A 25603-nucleotide genomic window follows, 5' to 3' on the forward strand; every position below is an offset into this window, starting at 1 on the left:
ACTGGAATTTTCTGTAGTTGGAATGAAATATGCGAGTAAGCTATGTTTTCCTAAAGAGAAATACTGATAAAATGTCGCGGTGATTAAGTTGGTTACAAAAACAAATGCAGTCCTGTTATGAAAGAACAAATAATTGATTTATCATCCGGCTTAGGTAAATTGCTAATGATTTGTAGGTCGTATATATATATATATATATATATATATATATTTATTTATATACGCACAGGGAAGAAATGAAAAACAGTTGTAAATCCTGACCGGTGCCGGCTCTACTGATAAGCCACCTTCAGGTGAAGATGGCATAGCAACAAACCCGACACCGTTCAGGATTTACAATCGTTTTTCATTCTTCCTAATAATGGTGTTTGAATAATAAAAATCACACTCACATTATATATATATACACATGTAAAACGTGTCATTAAGATTCTAGTCGAAGCTGTTTGCATATACAAAAATTAAATAAGCTAAGGCAGATGTAACAGTAAGGGTAAATTTAGCTAAAGCATGAAGTCAGGTATGGCTAGATTATCCAACTTGTTTTGATCGACGGGCATTTCAAGACCAAAGGATCATACTTTGATTATTATTATTATGAATTTTTTGTCTTTGTATCTTGCACAACCCCGGACGTGGCACGGGCACAGGGAACGCCCTTGATGATAGAACGATAAACTTTGATATTTAACGACCGTCTTGTTTTTAGGCTCTTGGGATTGGGCCACATAGGCCTATCGTATGGGTTAGGCTTCTCTTCAGATAATTAATACCTTTCAAATTTGGAAACAACTGTGTCTGGAACTTCAGTGTGACTTTACGATATCCGGTTTATTTCGAGATGATATAACTGTAAAGGTTTTTTCATTTATCGTTTTATATTTTGGTATATCTTATTGGACCGGTTTCATAACTTTTGGGTATTGAATTATATAGATCTATGAAATGTGTAGTTCCTGGTTAACATGTTAAACGCTCGAGAGATTTTTAAGTACACTTACTCCTCTCTCTCTCTCTCTCTCTCTCTCTCTCTCTCTCTCTCTCTCTCTCTCTCATCATATCATATGCAACTTACCTTCGAGGAGGAATACCCAACCCGATTCACATCTCCCTCCAATCCAAGGCCTCATGCCTGCTCAAAATAGAGGCCAATGGGGTAAAAAAGAGGGGTTGTCTTCAAAGGGAGAATCAAGTGTAGGTACACGAAAGAATATCCAGTACGATATATGAACCTTTATATATATGTATTACGTCCTTTTATATTTCGTGTCCGTTTATATACCTCCCTAATGTATTAAATGCATGTCATTCCTATATGCATCATGTACGATATGTAATGACCAAACCTCGTCCGTCTGGCAGTAATGTTTCGCCTGTACGGGCCCGCTCTGTATTAATTGCGCGCACATAATTTGCACTTATGTGAATTTGTTAACTCCACTAGACATTGAGAACCTACTTTTATCATCTCGGTGTTCCCTTTATCCCCAGCCCTTGGTGATAAGGGTACCACATCGAACACACGCATAAAGGATGGAAGATTATGAGCCAGAACAACGGGAGGTGAATGATAGGTTGTAATTGTTTGGGATACCGAAAGCAAAAAGGAAACTCCGAAGCTTTGAAGTGGATAGAAAGATAGGTGACAGGCACGTTTTTATATTTCCCAGGTTATTTTCATGCTAACTATTATCCTCTGCAAACATATCATCTCCCTCTACCTTTCTTATGTAGGGAGGAGCTTGTACCCTGCTTGATTGGTAGAATGCTATTTGGCGTTTCGGTTCCAAGTCTGTCATTATCTACTGAACAAAGGAAAGTCCTGCGAGATGCCCATTTGGAGGGGGGGAGGGGCTGCCGGCTTGCGCATCACTGGTCCATAAACTTGAACGTGGAGATATATTTGGTACTTTTTCTACGTTTGCTGTTTATATACTATTAGATCACAAGGAATTTTATCTTAAATGCTTGCTTGTTTTGGATACCATTGTCAAAAAAGGAAAACAAAATCTTCAACTAGTCAGACAAGATAGGAAGACTATTTGCGTTTTGTTTAACTTGAGCTGCTTATCGTATTCATTAGTTCTCGTTCCCTTTTTTCTCTCCATCTCAAAGGGTTGCCAAGCCGTCCCTCCTTCCTTTGTTTTGGAGCGCTTATAAATTATATTCCCATCCTGGATATTTAACCAAAACTGTCAGTCGTTGGACACAAGACACGAGTAAATGCATGGCAATTGACAGGTAATTTGCGATTCATCTTTTTGCCTAAAAATGTGGGTCTATTATATATGAGCATGCTCAGATTTCAGGCAAAGAAAAAATGTAGACGCTGTGAGTCCCTCTTGCATCAGTTGATAAAAACACGTTGGTCAGATCCCCCGTCGCACACGTGACAGCTTGCAAGCAAACATGCCCTCTTACGTTTCCTTGAGAGGAGAAGCATGCGACAAAATTCCTGGTAACTGTCAGCGGTCGTAAAATCAGGAGGACTGAACTAGTTTCCAGCTTTTTTCTTGAATCAACTCATTCCTTTGCCCCCTGGAGGCCCAACGTTTCCTAATTGAGGGTGGTGGGTGAACAGCGTCAAGACTAGGAAACACTACTGTATATTAAGGAAAAACCACTCAAATATTGCTCCTTACTTTCGCATGTACCATGCTGTGCTAGTTCGATGTCTTGTTGTAGGGAAATAAGTCATTTTTAATAACAGAATGGGAATAGCAGAGAAGCGCTAGAAAGGTAGAAAGTTCCGTACTGGATCATCACACTAACTTGATAATTTCTCAGTCGAAACTTTCACGAAACAACCGAACAGCGAATCTCGTCGGTTACTTCAGCATACTCAACAAACATTTTCCAAGAACAAACAGTGATACCAGATTGATCTGGAACTGTTTGGCTTCCGAAGGCGTCTGTAAAAAGTGGTTTGTGTTGCAAGAAAGGAGGGGGGAAGACAAGTAAATAATTTGTACAGCATTGGCTTCGCTTAGCCATATATATATACTTATACTCGTATTTATATGTCATTCTTTCCTTTGGTGAAGGAGGAAGGTACTACAATAGCTTCTCAAAAGTATATACTAATACTAAACGTGTAAAGGTAATACAATAGCTTCTCAAAAGTATATACTAATATTAAACGTGTACAGCTGTGTCAGTATTTTGTATGGGTGTTTATCGTCGCCCTAGGAATAACCAGTTATTCAGTTATTGAAAGGTTCGGTTGCTAAGTACCCTTTATTCGCTTAATTATATTGGTTCCAAGGGCTGTTTAGTACTGCGTGGATAGTAGACGTGGAAAATGTATGCGAATTATTTCAATGGTTTGTAAGATATTTGGAGCAGTTTTAAATTTGTCTTTTTATTCTCCTAAAAGTTCTTGTGCCGGGAAGCCGAGAGGATTTAATACTTTGACCGTTGCAAAAGGAAGTAGGTGCCTGCAGTAATTGCTGACTAATCCCCTTCCCCATGTAGCTATCGCAGTCGCTCAGAAGTTGATCTGTAAGTCCTTGCGTAAGTACCTTGAATCTAGAGCCAGGCGCTTCCTGACAACCAGTACGAAAAGAGGAAACAATTAAGCTCGTGCGGTGCCATTTAGATCTGACTAGTCACAATAACCAAGAAAACCTTGGCCGTGGAAACGAGTCTAATTTTGTTCGAATGGATTTTAAACGCTGATTTTGACTTCGTTAACCATAAAGCTCTTGTTTAAAGACTTCGTTTGGATGTACTTGATTACTTTGGTCGTTTTTACTTGTCTTACAAGAGAGATGTTGTCGACGATGTTTTTAGTGAGCCTAACTCGTCTAGTGCTGAACGGAGTCTTTTTCAGAGACTTAACGACGTTTTAGTCTTTATTTCTGATATGACTGATGGTCTTGAAAGTGAGATAATTCATAGGCAATGTACTTTCGTCGTAGTTATTTACTTTCTCCTACCGCAAAATATACTGGTGACCATGTTTAACAGACACCTGCCTGGATCAACAATTGGTATAATAATCACTGGAGTATGATGCTGACTACATCAAACCGAAAAATATTGTTGATCAACTGATTTCATTATGAATTCCCATTTAATGACTCGTCGTGGATGGTTAACTTAATGATTCGGAATATTTTATATTTCTTGGCTTTACCGTCGGCCCAAAGCTTCCCTTTTTTTACAGCACTGAAAAAAATGACGCAATGCTGCCAAAGTTGTAGGTCCTTGCCCGCAGGAGGCAAGAAAAAGAAGATAGAATGAAAAGTAGTGGGTCTTAACTCGAAAGGTTGGAAGATAATGACTCGGAAGACATAGAAGCAGAAGATAGGCCAACATTAAACCTTAAAACTTCGACTTTTAAAGAGAGAGAGGGAGGTAGGGTGGGGAGAGAGACTTATTCAGTCTCAACAAAACTATTTTCGTTGTTTGGACGCCATATTTAAAATTTTTGAAAAATCCAAAATGTTTATTTGTTGTCAAACTATTGTTAGAATGTTCTTCGCTCAACGTGTCAGCAGCATTTTTTATAGTTCCTGTCTTCTACTAAAATTTGCCCGAAGTGCTGGTCTTTATGTTCCCAAAAATACCTTTTACCTTTTAAGGCTTAGACCATTGTGAACTTACCCTGCTTGGCAATCCATAAGCTTTACTTCAATCGGGAACTTCAGGTGCTCTAGTTTGTTAATGCTACTGGTTGCAAAGAACGTCAGCATCAATAATCTTGCTGTTGTGACAGCCTCATTGTATTCGTTCCAGCGGTCTTTCTTCCCCTGTACTGTCAAGTTTCAGACCAGTCTCCTTGTAGCGTCATAGATGTTGATGATTGTAAATTCAGTAAAGTTTGTTAAATGTAATTAAGGCCTCTTTCTTTCCTTTTACTGTACCTCCGTTCATGTTATCTTGTCTTCCATCTTGCTTTCCATCCTCTTCTAACAATTGATTCATAGTGCAACTGCGAGGTTTTCCTCCTGTTACACCTGTTAGACACCTGTTGTCAGCGCTGAATGGCCTCATATGTCCAGCGCTTTGCCTCTGGCCTAAATTCTATATTCCATTCCATTCCAATGTAATTAAGAGACATAAACTTTCCCAGAAAAGTATTACATTTTCCTATTCCTGGACTTCTCATCTTTAAAGTTTATTTGTTTATTATTATTTATTTTTTATTTTGCACTGCCTTATTATATATTATCGCTTTTTTGTATTGTACGATTAATGACGAGTTTCAATTTATCTATATAAATGCGAGTTCAGTTTAAGTCCACTCACGTCCTTTGAAGAAATGATATAGCTTTGTTTCAATTCCTTACTTAAACCGTGGATCACGCTCGCTGCATCCACCTGGATATCGGATAATGATCCCCATGAAATATAATGCCTTTGCAAATGTCTTGGTCTGCTATCATCCAAAGTATACAACTGGCTGAGGAAATCTCAACATCTCAGAACAATGATTAGCAAGAAAACTCTTATCTTGAGCCATAATGAGTGACTTGGTGGATGAGTAAGGGAATTCCCCTTATCAGATAACACATTAAGCCCCTGCTAATAACTCATTCTACCCAAGAACTGTGTTAGTTTTAGCAGTCTATTTGGTATGAGCTACATGAATTCCAGTATTCTGTTGCAGTGCCTCGATCTTAAGTTGCTCGTTTCAGTAAATTGTTCATTCCGTACACAGCGGAGCTATGGAACAGTGGCTGAATAACATTAATTTTAACGGAGGTGGTTAAAGGAATACAGTTTCTGTAAAAGAGTAAAAGCATCCATGGTTCATGGCTTTCTAACCTTATATTTTTTTCCACAAATGCAACCACACACACACACACACACACACATATATATATATATATATATATATATATATATATATATATATATATATATATATATATATATGTGTGTGTGTCAATGTGTAATGTATATATAATATAAACATGTGTATATATATGCATATATATATAATTTTATATATATATATACTGTATATATGTAATATATATATACTATATATATATATATATATATATATATATATATATATATATATATATATATATATATATATTATTATATATTACATGTAAGCGCCATAAAAGAACAATTAAGACATATACATATATTTCCACAACCAATTTCCGAATGCTGTTTCAAACATCACCTAAATAACAGAAGCACTTCCTGTCATCAGTATCTAGAAATTACAATGAATAAATAAATAAATACTATAAATCTCAGCAGTTATTCTCTCTCTCTCTCTCTCTCTCTCTCTCTCTCTCTCTCTCTCTCTCTCTCTCTCTCTCTCTCTCTCTCTCATTAATTCCGATATAATTTAATTGAAGTCAGATGTTCATAGTCTCATTAAATGAAGCCTCGGGTCATTTCGGTTTTTGAGGTCGAGTGGATTTTTTTTTTTCCAGTTTGGGATTTTGAAAGGAGTTTTGTAAGATGAAGATCCTTGTTTATTTCGATGTTTGTGATGTTATGTTTGTTATTCAGCCCTCTTTAATTAATTCTCCCTGTATAACCTACTCATTATGCTCATCTGTGTATATGTATACTGTGTATATACATACATGTATGTATATAAGACTGAATAAGTGACACAAAAACGAAGATGAAATTTATTCAGCTTCGGAAGGGATCACCCCCTCCACGTAGGAATACCGTTGTATTTTGAAGGGGAAGAGACATGGTCCCTTGGAAAGCTAAATAAACTTCATTTTCGTTCCTGTGGGTTTTGCTCAGTCTTGTATATACGGAAAATGTGCATTTCATAGCGTATTTATGAAGATACACACACACACACACACACACACACACACACACACATATATATATATATATATATATATATATATATATATATATATATATATATATATATATATATATATTTAGAAAGTAATGTACAGTATATATACAGGTAATATATATATATTATATATATATATATATATATATATATATATATATATATATATATATATATCTTATATATATATATATATATATATATATATATATATATATATATATTCGTGTGTGTGTGTGTGTGAAATAAAAATTAACTGCTTGCTGATGGCTCGTCAACCCTATTTTCTCGTGCAGTTCAATAAAATCATAATGTACATCATAGCGTTGGGAAAATCTAGACTTTATGATACGCGGTAACGCTTACATTGATTTTCAACGTAGTTATTGCAGCATATATTTATATATTCATATGTATGTATATATATTATTACATGTATGTGCGTGTGCAGTGTACAAAATATGTACTCGTGGTACAGTTGTTAGCAAAAGATCTGTCAGTGAAACGGAAAGCAAAAAGTATCTTCAAAAGTATGTGGTCACAGTTAATGGAAAGGATAAGATGAACGTCTTTTTTTTAAGTTTAAAAACTTTAGAAATTATGTTTTCCTCGTTTTACCTCAAAATTATATGGTACGTAAAGGCCAAAGAATTCCGTCATAAGAAACCAGTCCTGTTTAGTAACAGGTTAAGCAACAGTTTCTATCTGATTATAATTCTGCAAGTGTCTTTTTCTCCACATATTTCACACTAGCTCCTTTATTCTCTACACAACTAAAATCAGGTCACCTGGAACATGCTTTAAAGTTAGAATATATATATATATATATATATATATATATATATATATATATATATATATATATATATATATATAATATTATATGTGTGTGTGTGTGCTAAGAAGTAGTAGTACTGTATCTGGCTGTGAAAACTATCAACAGAGTTATCTTGGTAATTATTAATAATATTTCCAACTACTAAAGTTATAAAACTGATAGCTATCGATGGAAACGCAAGGTTTGCGCAACTTTCGTCATCAGATCGGGAGAGTAAATGTTAAGCAGTCTGAGATACAAGACTGAGTGGAAGCCTTGATCTTTTCATGCCTATAGTTTTCTGAGATACAAGACTGAGTGGAAGCCTTGATCTTTTCATGCCTATAGTTTTCTCTACAATACTCTGTGGTATGGACTAAGTTTAAGAAGATCAATAACAGGCAGTCCCTTAATATCGTTTTGTTTTATCATTGCAGCTAACGTTGAAATTTATAGTTTATTATATCATTTTCGTATCAGGTTCGTCTTCTAAATATGCATTGTCTTGGGATGACCTCTCAAGTTCTAATATTTTCTCCAAGATAATCCGAGGTTTCTGAAGTTTAAATTGCAGTCTCAGGGTCTTGGAAGTTCTATGAGTCGTATGGGACGAAATTTACAAATGAGAGAGAGAGAGAGAGAGAGAGAGAGAGAGAGAGAGAGAGTCATGCTTAGGCTAACCATTTTGGGTATTCTTGAGTTTTAAGATGTTTAGTCATGTTCAAATGTTTCAGGCTATTAATCCCTTACTGCGTACATTTTTTATTTTATTTTATTCTTGGGACCATTTTGACGCATATTATATACCCTCATTTTAGAGGATTTTATTATGTAACCTCATTTCAGAGGATTATATTATATAACCTCATTTCAGAGGATTATATTATGTACCTCATTTCAGAGGATTATATTATGTACCTCATTTCTGAGGAATAAATGCTACAAAAATCTGGGATAGACTCTGACTTAGTCAGCTAACACAGTTGCTTAGTAGTTTGTCTTCCATGATTTTTACTTTTGTTTTTCCGTTCGAAGTCTGGTTAATTTTTCCCTATTTAAATATTAGCTCAAGATTGCCTCCGAACTTCGAGATTAGCACCAACTGCGGTTCCCCCAATTTTTGGACTTTAATTTATTCTCAGGACCATTCTTGATAAATGAGGTGTCCTATTTGATTCCCCCAATTTTTGGACTTAAATTTATTCTCAGGACCATCCTTGATAAATGAGGTGTACTGTTTGATTCCCCCAATTTTTGGACTTAAATTTATTCTCAGGACTATCCTTATTAAATTTATTCTCAGGACCATCCTTATTGAATTTATTCTCAGGGCCATCCTTATTAAATTTGTTCTCAGAACCATCCTTATTAAATGTGGTGTAGTTTGATTCCCCCAATTTTTGGACTTAAATTTATTCTCAGGACCATCCTTATTAAATTCATTTTCAGGACCATCCTGGTTAAATGTGGTGTAGTTTGAATCCCCCAATTTTTGGACTTAAATTTATTCTCATGATCATCCTTATTAAATTTATTCTCAATACCATCATTATTAAATGTGGTGTAGTTTGATTCCCCCCAATTTTTGGACTTAAATTTATTCTCAGGACCATCCTTAATAAATGAGGTGTCCTGTTTTGTTCCCCCTATTTTTGGACAGATTTATTCTCAGGACTATCGTTATTAAATGTGGTGTAGTTTGATTCCCTCAATTTTTGGACTTTTAATTTACTCTCAGAACTATCCTTATTAAATTAGGTGTACTGTTTAAGTACCCAATTTTTGAACTTAAGTTTATTCTCAGGACCATCCTTAATAAATGAAGTGTACTGTTTTGTTCCCCCAATTTTTTGGACTTAAATTTGTTCTCAGGAGTAGCCTTATTGATGTGTAGTTTGATTCCCCAAATTTTGGGACTTTAATTTACTCTCAGGACCATCCTTAATAAATGAGGTGTAGTGTTGGATTCCCCCAATTTTTGGACTTAAATTTATTCTCAGGATTAGGCAACCCTTATTAAGTGTGGTGTAGTTTGATTCCCCCAATTTTTGAACTTTAACTTATTCTCAGGACCATCCTTAATAAAAGAGGTATACTGCTTGATTCCCCTAATTTTTGGACTTAATTCATTCTCAGGGCCGTCCTTAATAAAGGTGTACTGTTTTGTTCCCCAATATTTGGACTTTTGATTTATTCTCAGGACCATCCTTAATAATATAGGTGTAATGTTTTAATATTACTCCCCGAAATCTACATTTTTTCACTAATAAAATGAAACGAAAAATACATTTCAGAACTAAAATCTAGTGAGGTTTCGACTGAATTGTAATCTGTCCTACTAAAGGACAGGTAAAAGTTCCGTGAATCAGGTACTCTTGAACTTAACTCAATCGTTTTATTTTTTTGGCCGGACCAAGTCTATTTTTATTCTATTTATTGCGCCGGAGAGGGATGGCGATGCATTGACAAGGTGGTTTCGTGTAGTTTTTGCTTTACCAACATCGTCTTAGAGTGGTGTCAAAGTTTTCTAGATCGTCGATGTCGTGAGGACTCAAGGAATTATTTTGAACAGCGAAAATACATATCCTTAATGAGTGTGGAATAATAATTAGAATATCAGTCTCTTAGCTTTAGAACTTTCATTTGTTTTGTGTGTGTGTGTGTGTGTGTGTATGTAAATATACGTGCTGTTTTATGCATGTGCATTTTATAAAACATAACTCTCGCCATGTTGTTTAAAGGCAAAATATTTCTGACAGGGAGTTTTATGCGCTCGTGTAAATGAATGTAGAGTGCATATATATAAATATATAATATATATATATATATATATATATATATATATATATATATATATATATATATATATATATATATATATATATATATATATATATATATATATATATATATAGCCTAATTATACAGAACGCTGAAAGTAGCACTGAAGACAATAAACGCCCAACAACTAAAAAGCACGCATGCACTAGAAGCAGACCTCAAAAATAACGATCATGAAACTATAAGCCCGGGACTCTGAAGGTCAGAGGACGAAGAAAACAAGAGTAGAGAAGGCATTGGTGAGATTCACACGAATCGAACTCTTACGTAAGGAATTAAAACGCCCCAGAGACTGTTGTCGGTAAATAATTTTATGGGATGTTGGATTCTGGGAAGCTACTGCCAACGAGGTCAGACAAATCGTTTGTATTCCACTGGCAAAATACGCCTGACTCGGCAATAATGACTTTTGGTGAGGGGCTAAAATGAACAAAGTGTCGTGTTGTTGTTTTTTTTATTTCAACATCATATTTTGTCATTTTTCGTCTTCAGTAAAACGGTTAATCTTTTAGGAAATTGTCTTTTATTTCAGTAAAATATTCTTCATTTTCATTTTTCGCTGACAAATTTTCCTTCGTCTTATCACCATTTGCATTGTTCGTCATATTTCTATTATCACTGATAATGTACGAGTATATTTTTTTTTCTACTTCTGCTTAACGCCTGTCCTTCCTTCCTTCTTAATCTCTGATCAGATTTCCTTGTTATTCTTCAAGTTTTGTGATTCAGGTCATCCGCAAATGACTTGAGAAATGTTACATAAACCATATAAAAATGTAGAAAGTTTTTTGGGGGCTCCAAGATTATGAGCGGTAATGCTACTTTTGCTGTAGTCCAGGTTTGACTCAGTGACAACAAAAGGTCCAACGTGATTTCGCAAGGCTGACTCCTGGAAATTAATGCCACTCAGAGTTTCGTCTTGGAGGTTATTGTTTGAATCTTGAACTTTTGTTCGGTGATATGAAAACGACATTGCACCTTAATAATGGTATGGAATGAATACGTCTGTCGTTCTTGCATGCTACTCAGATGATTACCAGATATGTGTATTTGAATAACTTTTAGACCGGATGGTTTTGGAATATTGCCATTTCGTCCCTGACTAAATCTGTTGACTGAAGCAAGAGGAAACACACGCACAAATATATATTTATAATATATATATATATATATATATATATATATATATATATATATATATCTATATATATATGTATATATATATGAATGTCTTTTACTGTTATACAGCAGTATGATATGAAGATAAAAAGGCCCATAAAACACTATGCTTTGTATGTATAGGCTACTCGTGTAACACATCATCTGTCCATATTTTACCAGTGAACAGGGGCACAGAAGGAAGTGCTCGAAATATATGGTTGCAACGCTCAAATAGTGTTTAATGGGCCTTTTTATCTTCATACATACACACACACACACACATATATATATATATATATATATATATATATACACACATATACTGTATATATATACACATTAAGCTACAAATGTCATTTATTATCCAATTCGCACTACGAAAATAACACCGAAGGGGAATTATAATTTGATTAGTTATAGCCAGCTGATGGGCTCGAACCACCAACGGTAACTATCTCAGATTTCAGTGACTAGTCTAGTTTGGATATTAAATGACATTTTGTAACAATATTTTATATAAGAAAATGTCACGGTGGTGTGATAAAAGTTCACATATATATATATATATATATATATATATATATATATATATATATATATGTGTGTGTGTGTGTGTGTGTGTCTGTATGTGTGTGTGGTGTGTTGGTGAATTTGGTCTTATACATCTCTTCCTAACGATACAGATCGATCGGAACCATCTGTTATATTATATTCCTTTCCGTGTGTATTATTTATTTATTGATACACTTACTTCTTTCGTCTTACGTACATAAAAGATTAATATGCAAACTCTTGAACAGTTCTCTCAACGGTAGATATTTCTCTCACGTATTATATGTATCCATTATTTTCTTCTCAACCGCGGCGTCCCCATAGGCCATAACATGTTGGCCATCTTTCGTAAGCACCCCTTGGGTTGAATTCTTATACGGAGGGCCGACACATGGTGTTCGTATAGAAACTTTTTACCTCCCTTGACTCCTTTCATAATTCATGTGGGTTACTTTACGTGACCTGGTGCCGGATGCCTTTTTCCACCGATAGCCCTCATTCTGTAGCCTTTGTTTAAGGGATGAGAACTGTTGCTAAGAGAAGTTTAATTAATCAGTTCATCAGTGATACTGGTCTTTATATTTGTGTCTGTATCTGGTCCACGTGCTTATGATATTGTAGTCCACATGTTTTTATGTGATGATCATTTTTCCTCTTTTCACACGTCCGGCTACTCGTCTAAATGTTTAAGGTCACTCTCGGCCACTTTTTGTCCAACTGGAGAACGTACTTGGGTTTTATTTAAGCCACAGTTGTATTGGTTCATGCATACAGTGTGCGTTACGTTCCAAAGAAAGATGATTCGCTACATACTGTAGATTTTCTGTACCTACTTGTTCGTTACCTTCCTGTAGTTGCTGTTTCCTACTAGGTATGAAATGGTTAGTTAATAATGAGTGGACTTTTGTCAAAACATTCTGCGTTCTAAATATTTATTCGCGGCCGATTTTCTGATCGCAGTACCGCATACTAATTTATAATATGCTATAACATGCTTAGATCAGTCTGTGAAAAAGAAAGGTACATCTTTCTTAGAACAAGTATTCAGAACTCATTCACTTAATATGTTCAATAGATTTCATTAATAGAATTTAAAAAACATTTCGATTTCCATCAAGAACCGGATATTTACAAAGAAATCTTATTAAATGCTCATCATTTTAATGTGTTAACTTGTAAGTGGAACTCACGAGTTAAACTTCAGTCTAAAGACAGTGACTGTGATAACTCTTAATAAGTCCCTAAGCTCTGACTATCAAGGGTATCTGAAATTTAAAATTGATTATTGAACTTTATTAAAATTTGTTTTATTTCGTCCTCCTTGTGTATACATAGCTGGATTTGCTTGTAAGGAAGTATGTTTTAATAATACATCAGTACATTGTTTGTTTTTTTCACAGATCAAACCGTCTTATGATTTATAGATTGACGGACTGTGGACTACACTATTCTTATTCCTGATGAAAACTTTTGCTCCTAATCTGTAATGAAAGGCTTAGTTTTTAGTCAAGAAGCAATGATGACTAACCACAACTGAGCAATCTTTGTAGGAAGAACTAAAATCAGCCTAAAGAAATAGCTTACAAGATAAACGAAAACTTTCAGCTGCGGACAGAAGGCAGTGGCGTAGCTGGGGCGCCATCAGTTGAGGGGGGCGGGGGCCTTAGGTGGGGCCAAGATATTTTTTGCGGGGCCAAAGAAAATTACAAAAAACTAATGTACAAATTCTGTAATTAGTAAAATATACTATTCTCGAAGTTATATATCCATGTGAATGAAGGAAAATAATAGTATTAGTAATTAGTAAACCTGTATTTGGAATAATAGAGCACAATTTTCATTTAATTTTCAACTCTTACTATATGCAAATGTATCAAATACTGTAAAGGGTAGTTTAGTTACAAAGAGAATTTCAACCTGGCGGGGGGACGCGTCCGAGGGCCCCCCCCCCCAACCCCATAGCGACGCAACTGCATGAGGGGAACAATTGATTTTAGTAAGTTATAGACAACATACAGTCACGATGGAACGCTTGTATTTCTATATGTAATAACAGATTTAGAAGTAAGTTAGATACGGATCAAAGTATATTACTCGGTAAAAAGAAAACGCTTATCAATGAAATGACCCAGTGGACCACTGGTAATGTGATATGAAAATAAATGTGAAAGCACATGGACACTTTAAGATCCAAGAATAGCAAAATAATATTTAGTATAAGATCCAAGAACAGTGAAATAACGTTCAGTATAAGATCCAAGAATAGTGAAAATAATATTTAGTATCCGTTTGGGTGATGAAAGGGCAGAGGAGTATGAAGAAGCCGAAGCCTTTGGCTATTATTAGGCCCAAGGGAAGTATGAATTTGAAATTTTCCGCTTCGTGAATCGGAAATCGGTTTTTATTCGCTGAGGACGGTGGAGGGGAAACGTTCCAGCTGTGTGGTTAGAGGCTTCAGATATTAATGGAAAAGAAACAGGGAAAAGGAAACTAAGTCTTTTCATATCTCATGAAAGCGATTATGAAAAGAGATTAAGCCCAAAGGATTAACACCGCGGAAAGTGACTGGTGTTCTTCGTGAAGATAACGTTACTTAAAGAAAAAGTACTGAAAGGAGTTTGTATTACTTCTAGGTAACGGAATAGTGAAATTACCTGGTTAAAGAATGTGACCAATATGTATATATATGTATATATATATAATTTTTATATATATATTATATATATATATATATATATATATATATATATATATGTATATATGTATATAATATATGCTTAAAATATCAAAGTAGATGCACGTGACTTCAGTGTTTAAGCGAATCCCACAGGAAAACGACAGGCAGAAGTTCGGTACCAAGCACTTTCACGTTTATTCACGCATCGTCTGGGTACAAATGTGTCTCATTTGTGTCCAATGATGCGTTAATAAACGTGAAAGCGCTTGGTACTGAACTTAGGCCTCTCACTTTCCTGTGGGGTTCGCTTATATATAAAATATATATATACGTGTGTGTACACTCGCAAAACATTACATTTCAGATAAGGCCTAGTTCTCGAAGTACATAAATTTTCAGAATTCACAACGGAAACTTACATTTGGGTTTTTCTTCTGTTGATTCACCTTTGCGTAAGAACAGAATAAACAAAAAGTAAGATTATATGTGTGGCTTTAACAATGACTAGGGTTTATGTCACTGGCCTTCTCTTTGCGTCTGTATATAAATCACCTATTTTGATTTTCCCTTTTTTTATCCAGCTCTAGTTTTTAGTGTGGTGTGTTCCTCATGCAAATAAATAAAATTATCCTTAATTTTCTTATTGCGCAGGTTTATTGTATCTCTCTCTCTCTCTCTCTCTTTCTCTCTCTCTCTCTCTCTCTCTCTCTCTGATGCATGTCTTTAATGTCACTGATTACCATAATCACCAACATATGCAACGTAAGGCATTCTGATCGGACCTCCTCTAGTGCATTATTGCAGTAATTTCGTCCCCCAATTTGATGAAGAGACAACAAATACCACATATTCGCTATTTTTTACGGTAACGCCAGGGAGATTTCATATCCACCGGGAAACATAAACAAGAGGAAATGTAGCTCTTGAGCACAACGTCTGCATCCTTTATTTTGTTGAAGATTCATTCTTTCTCTCTCTACAGGCTTGCCAGCTGATCCTGTTATAACTGGTATTTTTAGTCATGGGGCCAGTATGAAGTTTAGTTAGATAATAGCGTAGCTTATCCGTTCTTCGTCGCTCCTTCTACGCCCAACTCGCTTTGAAAAACTGACAACCCGGGCAGTAATGGCCGTGCGCGCCTCATTCACCTTGTTCTCGAACCAGCTGCAAACCGGTTTGCTCTCGATCATTTCAACCTCAGCTGAAAGGACTAGGCAACTCGGGCAAACCAGTCATCTACGTCATAGTTTCGAGTCGAAAGTACTCCACCCAAGCAAGGATCGGCTTTTCCTTTTTTTAATATTTTATTTTTGTGTAGCATCGTCCACGTAGGAGAGGGTAGTGCCGTTAGTGCGCCTCACGCGGTGCGCTGTAGGCATTACTCAAGGTTCTTTGCAGCGTCCCTACGGCCCTTAGCTGCGACCTCTTTCATTTCTTTTTCTGTACGGTACTTCTGTCGTAAAATAAGTCTAATCCTTCGGGCCAGCCCTGGGAGAGCTGTTAATTAGCTCAGTGGTCTGGTTAAACAAGGTATACTTAACTTTTTTTTCATAATCTTTCTCACATCGGACTTTCGAACTCTATCAATTGTTTCATAGTGCAAATGCGAGCTTTTCCTCCTGTTACACCTTTCCAGCCTTCTTACTGTCAATTTCCTTTTTAACTGAATGGCCTCATAGGTCCCAGCGCTTGGCCTTTGGCCTCAATTCTGTATTCCAGTAGCAACGCATTAATCTCCGTCTTCTTTTCCAGCTAATACGACGTTATACCCATATTTGGCCGTGCACTTGCAATCGCTCGGATTCGGCGCAGATGAGGCCGCCGTGGTCTATGCCATCATCCCGCTGGTCTCCATCATGGGACCCCCCGTGGCGGGAGCCATTGCGGACAAAATCGGAAATTTCAAAGTGAGTATGGTTTCTTGTTTCATACACGCGCGTGGTTCGGGTTTTCTCCACTTGAGAGCATTGGGAAAATTCACTCATTTTTTGGGGGGCGAGCCCCTATTTGATATTTTGTTTTCATAATGGTCCATGCAGTTTTTGTGCAAAGACGGTAGTCCTGGAACAATGATTCACGATTTCAGAATACCCCTAGGTAATTATGATATGATGATATGCGTGGTTACAGGAGGATGTTGAAGTGTACTGAACCACTTTTTCCGTTTACTTCCCTGCTTCAAAAGGCTCGTGAACGTGACTTCACTATCACTATGTTGATTAACAGTTCTTCGCAATTCATTAATAAGAATTAGACGGCAGTGCGACTACAGTTATTCAGGATTTCATAATACCCTTAGGTAATAATTATGATACGATAATATGAATAGTTTAAAAAGAATGCTAAAGTTCACCGAGCCGCTCTTTCACTTGTTACTACCTTGCTCCCCAAAATGCCACATGAACATGACTTTATCGTACAGATTAAGAGTTCTTCACATTTTATAAACAGAAAATCCTCTGGGGCAGAACGGGAAGTTGGCTACAACTAGATTCAGAGAGAGAGAGAGAGAGAGAGAGAGATTGCCATTTTGACAGACGTCTTCCTGAAGACAGAAGGTTATCCTGTTTAGATACCCATCGGAAACTTTCGTGCGTTACATTTATCTGCGGCAAGTCCTTAGGGATGTTTTGATGGCCATTACCCGGAATTGCCGTGAAAGGAGTTGGGGTTAATCTGTAAAAGGATCAAGGAGTTTTATCTTGGCTGCAACTAAGATGCGGAATAGTTTGCCTAGTGCAAATACGGTAAGCGAGGGAGCAAATTCATTCTTGCTCCCTGCTGATGTCTCCTGCATTTCAGGTATATCGATTTTATTATCTGTTCCCTCATATTTATGTATTTATCACCTTTTCCTATAGCTTATGTCTCTCTCTCTCTCTCTCTCTCTCTCTCTCTCTCTCTCTCTCTCTCTCTCTCTCTCTCTCTGCAGGCTGATTTCGCTTTGGAACCTTCTAGGGTGTATAGTCTGTTGAACTTTGTGCAAGTGGTTTTTAAAGAATTATTTTAGTTTAAAGGCAGATCGATAGATAGATAGATAAAGCTGCGAAGTCTGTAAACTAAGAGACACTTATTGCTAGGTCTTGAGGTTGATAATTTCTTAAATAAAAGGAGGAGGGAGACTATGCGATTCACTGGTTTAATCATACTTGTGTACAAAAGACAAATGAACACATAACAAAACTAATAACTAGGAGTCAATACGAGGTCTTTAGAAGTGACATGAAGAATATTAGATGGAGAAAATGCATAGTCGTCAACGCGCATTTCTTTTTTTTTTTTAGTGTATTCCAGTTAAAATGTATTTGTTTCCAGCAGCGAATTGGGGATGGTGATAATGAGAAGAATCAGCAACGTACCTAGAAACAATGACAACAAAGAAGATTTGGAAGATAAAAGAAAATGGTTCTTAAAGAAAATTATTTTTCTCTTATGAAGAAAACGATTATTTTTCTCGTATGAAGAAAATTATTTTTCTCTTATGCAGAAAATTATTATTTTTCTCTCATGAAGAAAATTGTTATTTTTCTCTTATAAAGAAAATTATTATTTTTATTTTATGAAGAAAATTATTTTTCTCATATGAAGAAAATTCTTTTTCTCTTATGAAGAAAATAATTATTTTTCTCTTACGGAGAAAATGATTATTTTATCTTAAGAAGGAAATGATCATTTTTCTCTTGTGAAGAAAATTATTATTTTTCTCTTATGGAGAAAATGGTTATTTTTCTCTCAAGAAAATAATTATTTTTATCTCATGAAGAAAATGGCTATTTTTCTCTCATGAAGAAAACGATTAATTTTCTCTCATGAAGAAAATGATTATTTTTCTCTCGTGAAAAAAATTATTTTTTTCATGAAGAAAATTATTATTTTCTCTTATGAAGAAAATGATTGTTTTTCTCTCATGAAGAAAATTATTATTTTTCTCTCATGAAGAAAATTATTTTTCTCTTATGAAGAAAATTATTTTTCCTCTTAGGAAGAAAATGATTATCTTTCTCTTATGAAGAAAATTATTCTTTTTCTCTCATGAGGAAAATGATTATTTTTTTCTTATGAAGAAAATTATTTTTTCCCCCTAGGCTTATCGCTGCATTTAGTAATTTTGCTTTAGCAACTACTTTGAAATATGAAATTCAGTTATTATTATTATTATTATATTATCATTGCCACTACTGCTGTTAAACCTCAGTAGAGAGAGAGAGAGAGAGAGAGAGAGAGAGAGAGAGCCAGGAAGCAGCATTTATGCACGTGGTGAGGAGAGACTCTTGGAACACAATAAATTAAGCCAATAATTCGGCATAACAGCTGTGTTGCTCTCTTGTCGCTGGGCATTGGTCCTTGAAGCTACTACTTCTACTATTACTGCTACTAATACTACTACTGTGTTATTGCTGGTCCTTTGGTTATTGTCTACTAAATGATGAATGTCCGTGAATAATCATCAATCTGATGGATTGCCACAGACAACCGTCTTCCAACTATGAAGGATTAGTCTGTGAAACTCGATTGCGTTCCGTGTCAGTTGGTCTCTTGGATGCGCAGCGCGTAATATCTTGAAACCTAATGAAACCTAATTTCACAGAATTCCAGAAAGGGCACATAGGATTTTGCTCATATTTTTCTTTGCTAGGCTTTAAAATCTCTCTCTCTCTCTCTCTCTCTCTCTCTCTCTCTCTCTCTCTCTCTCTCTCTCTCATCATTAATGCAATAATGATTTTATTTTTGAGTTCATTTGTCTACTCCTTGAATATTTTAACAATAAAATCATTCATAGATTTCCACATGCTGTCATTTAGAGAGGAAAAGCATTTAGATTTCATGCTAGCAATGGAAGAAAAGTCCAGCTCTCTGTTAATGGAAAACCGAAAAAGACATAAAAAAGCTCTCGGTTATCAAGGAATGGAAATGCTTAGATAATTTTCGTTGATATTCACATGGCTCTATTCAAAGATCGCCACGGATGACGTTGTTTGCATTAGGTACCCTTAAACTGTCCAGTTTTCGAAATGATCACTCGTATAAAATACTGATATGTTTCACAGATCGAATATCGTAACCTAGAGTATATATGTTGTTTTAGCTTTAGTGAATGGGGGGAAAAAATTAACACATTGATATCTGAACGTGTTGGTATCATCTTTGTCGTCTTAATAAACAGCTTCCAGGCTGCGCAGTAGGAGCAGTGATCTAATAATAAAAAAACTCATAAAAGTTTAGAATGGATTTTATAATCAAAATGGATAAACTTCGCTTCTCACTTTTGCTTTTCTACTCTGCTTTATTGTTTGTTTTTGTGGGTTGTTTTTGTTTCTTGATTTTTTTTCGTTCAGTGAAATTATTCTGAAACCGAGAGACAAAGCTAAAAACTTATTTTATGAAATTAGAAAATTCTCACGAATCCTTCGTAACAAAAAGAGCTTTAGATCAGCTAGAGGACAATCTTAAGCCACTGTTAGGCATTGTCATTTGAAAACCGTAATAACGTAGCGGTTGTATAACCTTTCACTTAATTTGTTTTTAAATTATTTTCCTACCCTTGCCTTGGTTTAACTCTTTATCGGACTTCTGTCCAGGAGATACCAACTGAATTCATTGATTGTCCATAAGGTCTGATTTCCTGTCATCATCCCTTTGTTTCCGTCCTTACGGCGAATTCATTTTTACCCATGAGGCCACCGCTATCATAAATGTTTAAGCTGAATCTGAGACAGGGTAGTAAAGTGTGTGCCCTTGGGCAAATCTGGGGCATGAGGGCATCATAGGGGCTCTCAGTGTTTATCGCTGCCATTCATTGTGTCCCTAGTCAAGTGCTCTTATTACGCCTCTTTGTGCCTCCAGGTACCGAAGGGAGATGAAAACTAAGGAAAGGAAGAGGGTGGATGGAGAGAGTAATGAAGGAAACGTGAGGGAAAGGAATAAGGGTTGAGAGACATAGTGAAATGAGGAGAGAGAGGAGTAAAAATACAGTAGAATAAAATGTCGGCAGGTTTGAGGAATAGGAGAGGGTTTCGAAAGAAATGGATGGAGAGAGATTGGGAAGATAGGAATGTAAAGAGCGTTGAGGAGACATGGGAAAAGATATAAGTGCCTAAGAGGAAATTATATAAAGAAAATAAAGAAATGTTTGTAGGGAAAAGGCAAAGTGCAAGAGATGAGTTAAGGTTTGAAGAGGAATATGCTCAGCGAGATATATGTGAAAGCATGGGGTCGCCTGGGAAAGAATATATGCTAACAATTAATGTCTTTCTCCCTTCTTAGCATTATTTTGCAACTCCTCCTTCTTAGTAGTAAGAGATTTCTTTTCCTTTAAGACTTAAGACTTTCCATGATTACATTCTTACTTTGTTATCTCCCAAAATGGATATTGAAAACAAATGTTGGCCTGCAAATGACTGTAGGTCCATGATGCAACTGCCTTCACTAACGGTCTTATCGTCGCTTTCCAGAAGTACGATTTATATCTGAGAGATAAACAGGAAAATTAACTATTATACCTGGGAAACAGAAAGAGCATACAACTGCATTTCAGATAACCTTAATTTGATATTAGAAAAATCATAAAATACTCTGAACGTGAGTCATGCAGTGTTGATCAGCGCGTGGAAAAGTAAGATTACATCATTTTTCCTACATGCTAAAATTAGGAATGCAGTATTCTTGTCTAATCAACTAGTTATCATCTTTACAGGAATAAACAATTCTAGTGGAGTTAATCCGGGAGACTATTCGTAATCAGTCATCATTTTAATATGTTCATTAATCCTTAGGCTGCTCAAGTCATTTCGAAGACACAAACTCGCACTAGATGCACAAATAAACTCGCAATAATGCGCTGAGCCTGTTGAGCTAGTTTGCAGAACCTCGAAATAAAAATATATGGATAGAATGGCGTTCCATAAATGTATATGCAGTCAGTAATAGCTGATTTTTGTACAAGAGTATCCAAGAAAAACCTGACCCAGCAGCCCATCAACTTATTTAAATTTGCAACGGAATGCCTACTTAATATTTCCATGGAAAATGAAAGTGATTCAGCCGGCAAGTGGGAACGCAAAAGCTAAACCGACCACCTTCCAACTTCATCACATCTTCATTCTTTGAACCTTCAGTGTTGTGTCCCACAACCTGGGGGTTAAGCCTCGATTACATTGAAGGTACAGTTGGCCATTTAACCCATCATCATCGCGCGCTATAACGGCCCGTTAACTACATGAGCTATAGCAAGGGCATCAATGACATAATGCCCAGAACACCCAGGGCAGTATCAGCCACCTGTATTGTCACTTTAACCTCCGTGCAAATTGAGATAGGTTGGTACCCCTAGGAGGAGTGCTTAATGCCAGGGTAAACGCACACTCCTCAGGATATTTTTATTGTCCTTGGTATAAAAAATCTGTTTTTCATTGTCCTTGATGTGAAATTGTGTTTTTATTGTCTTTAGTGTGAAAACGTTTTATTGTCCTTGGTATAGAAAGGTTGTTTTTTTTATTGTCCTTTGTATAAAAACTGTTGTCTTTGATGTAAATTAGCGTTTTTATTGCCCCTGGTATAAACTGTTTTTATTGTCCTTGGTAGAAAAAGTGTTTTTTATTGTCCTTGGTATAAAAAAGGTGTTTTTATTGTTCTCGGTACAAAAGCAGTGTTTTTATAATGCTTGGTCTGTCTCTTTGTCTCTGTTTGCTAGCAGGATTCTTAAAGACTAGTAATGAGTGATTTTTTTTTATCGCAGCTATGCGATAACTTGGCATCCCACTCAAGATTCGTAACTTTTGGCAGGTATTGGATAACGATTTGGCGATTTTTTTCTTTAAATGCGCCCCAAACCTCCTTCGATATCCCAGGAAACCTCATCGTTGGCTTGGGATCATCCACAATATTTCGTAACGTTTCCACAGAATTTCGTCCAAATCCATCTCGATAACTCGGGTTATTTTATTGAAACAACGTTACACGGTTGTCTTGGAAAAGGTATGCCATCTCTGATTACCTCTCAGTGTGTGTCTCCCCGTATTGGAGTAGTGCTGTCAGTGCACCTCGTGCGGTGCACTGTAGGCATTACTTAAGTTTCTTTGCACCTTCGGCCCCTAGCTGCAACCCTTTTCATTCCTTTTACTGTACCTCCTTTCATATTCTTTTCTTCCATCTTACTTTCCACCCTCTCCTAAAAATTGATTTATAATGTAACTGCGAGATTTTCCCCCTGTTACACCTTTCAAACCTTCTACTGTCAATTTCCGTTTCAGTGCTGAATTGCCTCATAGGTCCCAGTGCTTGGGCTTTGGCCTAAATTCTATATTCAATTCAGTTCAGTTCAGTTCACAGTGGGTGTGTGTGAATCTTTGTTTCACTTGGATAAGTGTTGGGTAAACAAAAGTATAAAATATATCTGGACCATACGCTTACATCACTCAAAATAGATAGTGGCTGTTTGTCCAAGGTCACCTGTTGAAGAAAGGGGAATCTCATAGCTTGAAGATTCCAGCCTTATATGAAGACCTCCATATAAATCGACTTGTATTACTGTCATTTTTCTTGAGAACAGATCCAGATAAATTGACTGTATCACTGTAATTTTATTCTTAAAGTAGAGTCATCGTGACAGCCTCGTAATTCATGTATCTTCTTTATATTTTGGGCTTCAAGAGCCGTGGTAGTGTTCTGTCCAGTTCTCAAGGTCCCATGCCATCATATCCCATAAATTTAAGATTCATTGCGTATCGTACTTTCATTCGACTTCCTCTGGAAGCGTTTCCTGTATTTGTTACTTATCTATAATGAATTATCGTACATCTTTTGATGATATTTGTTACTTATCTATAATGAATCATCGTACATCTTTTGATGATATTTGTTACTTATCTATAATGAATTATCGTACATCTTTTGATGATATTTGGTACTTATCTATAATGAATCATTGTACATCTTTTGATGATATTTGTTACTTATCTATAATGAATTATCGTACATCTTTTGATGATATTTGGTACTTATCTATAATGAATTATCGCACATCTTTTGATGATATTTGGTACTTATCTATAATGAATTATCGCACATCTTTTGATGATATTTGTTACTTATCTATAATGAATTATCGTACATCTTTTGATGATATTTGTTACTTATCTATAATGAATTATATCATTTTGATGATATTTGTTATTATCTATAATGAATTATCATACATCTTTTGATGATATTTGTTACTTATCTATAATGAATTATCGTACATCTTTTGATGATATTTGTTACTTATCTATAATGAATTATCATACATCTTTTGATGACATGCATCGTGATCCCCTCCATTTCCGAATAGACTATCTCCCTCTTAGTAATTATTCGTCCTTGACAGCAGAATTGAATAGTTTAACAGAAAGAGGAGAAATATTATTACTGTATTTTCAATCTTTCATGATCGTCAGTAGCCTCCCAGGATCTTCCTGCCTCAGAAGCTATTGCTCTAAGTGGTACTTTTTTCTTTTTCAAAGGTAATTTTTCCTTAACAAGGGTCATTAATTCGGAACATCGTCTTAAGATAAACAGTTTGCTTTGGTGAATCCATCCTCCATGAGCTTGATTCGACTTTGAGAATCAGTACGTGCTACTCACATTGGCATTGTATCCACAGTTTGTTGAAGAACCACGTTTTCCACAATGACCAGCACTGTAAAACTGTTAGAGCAGCCTTTCTGGCAGTGGTACTGACACCAGTGATCATTTTTTCAGAGTTCAGTAATTCTGCTTTAAAGATATCATGACCCTTGCCCTAGATTCTTTGACTTACAATGCGGTTTTTTTTTCAAGGGATAGTTAATAATGTTTGTCCATTGATTCATCACTTTACTTGTATTTTTGTAAGTTGCTTGTTCTCGTCTTTGATTATTACAATAATTAATAGAATAATTTTATTTTATTTTCAGCTTCAGTCATAAGTAGCAAGTTGCTTTTTAATTTGTAAGTTACCTAAATTAAAAACTTGTAGCTTACTGTGTATATATATATATATATATATATATATATATATATATATATATATATATATATATATATACATATATATAAACATATATATATATATATATATATATATATATATATGTATATATATATATATATATATATATATATATATATATATATATATATATAAGCTCATTACAAAATTGCTTGAGGAATATTTCCAAATTCGAATAAGGTAAATGACGGAAATCATTATAGCTTGATTTAACTACAAAGTGAATAACAATATGAAGAAACCCAGCTTCTTAATATTACACTGATAATTCTAATTTAAGTGTTTCTTCTTTTAGTCACAGTTCCATACAGACATCACTGTGGGATTAATGTATACTACAGTAATAATAAATATCCAATAAGGTAGACTTTTGATAATAGGTCTTGTATTAAGAAGAGTTTACACTTCTAGAGAATTATTTTACAAGACATCTAGAGTACTTTCTTGTGTCATGTTTTACGCAGAGTTTACACTTCTAGAAAAAGATTTTACTAGACACCTAGTGTACTCTAGTTTATAGAAAAATATATTTACTTTCAGAGTTTACACTTCTAGAAAATGATTTTACCAGACACCTAGTGTACTTTCTTGTCATGTTTTACGCAGAGTTTACACTTCTAGAAAAAGATTTTACTAGGCATCTAGTGTACTTTCTTGTGCTATTTATTACGAAGAGTTTCCATTTCTAGAAAAATTTTACGAGACATCTAGTGTACTAACTAAATTTTA

The 25603-nt window shown here is 35.4% G+C and overlaps 2 protein-coding genes across 3 annotated transcripts in view; one reads left to right on the forward strand and one right to left on the reverse strand.

Moving 5' to 3' along the window:
- The window catches only part of LOC136838501 (thiopurine S-methyltransferase-like), a 45676-nt gene that overhangs the window by 17923 nt on the left and 2150 nt on the right, over positions 1–25603 (reverse strand). The gene's annotated exons all lie outside the window — the stretch shown is intronic.
- The window catches only part of LOC136838500 (major facilitator superfamily domain-containing protein 6-like), a 62077-nt gene that overhangs the window by 8612 nt on the left and 27862 nt on the right, over positions 1–25603 (forward strand). For both annotated transcript variants that reach the window (XM_067103515.1, XM_067103514.1), the window contains exon 2: positions 16600–16754. In XM_067103515.1, coding sequence (XP_066959616.1) covers positions 16704–16754 — 51 coding nt within the window. In that variant the 5' untranslated portion in view covers positions 16600–16703. The remainder of the gene's footprint in view (positions 1–16599; positions 16755–25603) is intronic.

This window comes from Macrobrachium rosenbergii, chromosome 5, assembly GCF_040412425.1.
Source record: "Macrobrachium rosenbergii isolate ZJJX-2024 chromosome 5, ASM4041242v1, whole genome shotgun sequence".
Classification (NCBI taxonomy): Eukaryota; Metazoa; Arthropoda; class Malacostraca; order Decapoda; family Palaemonidae; genus Macrobrachium; species Macrobrachium rosenbergii.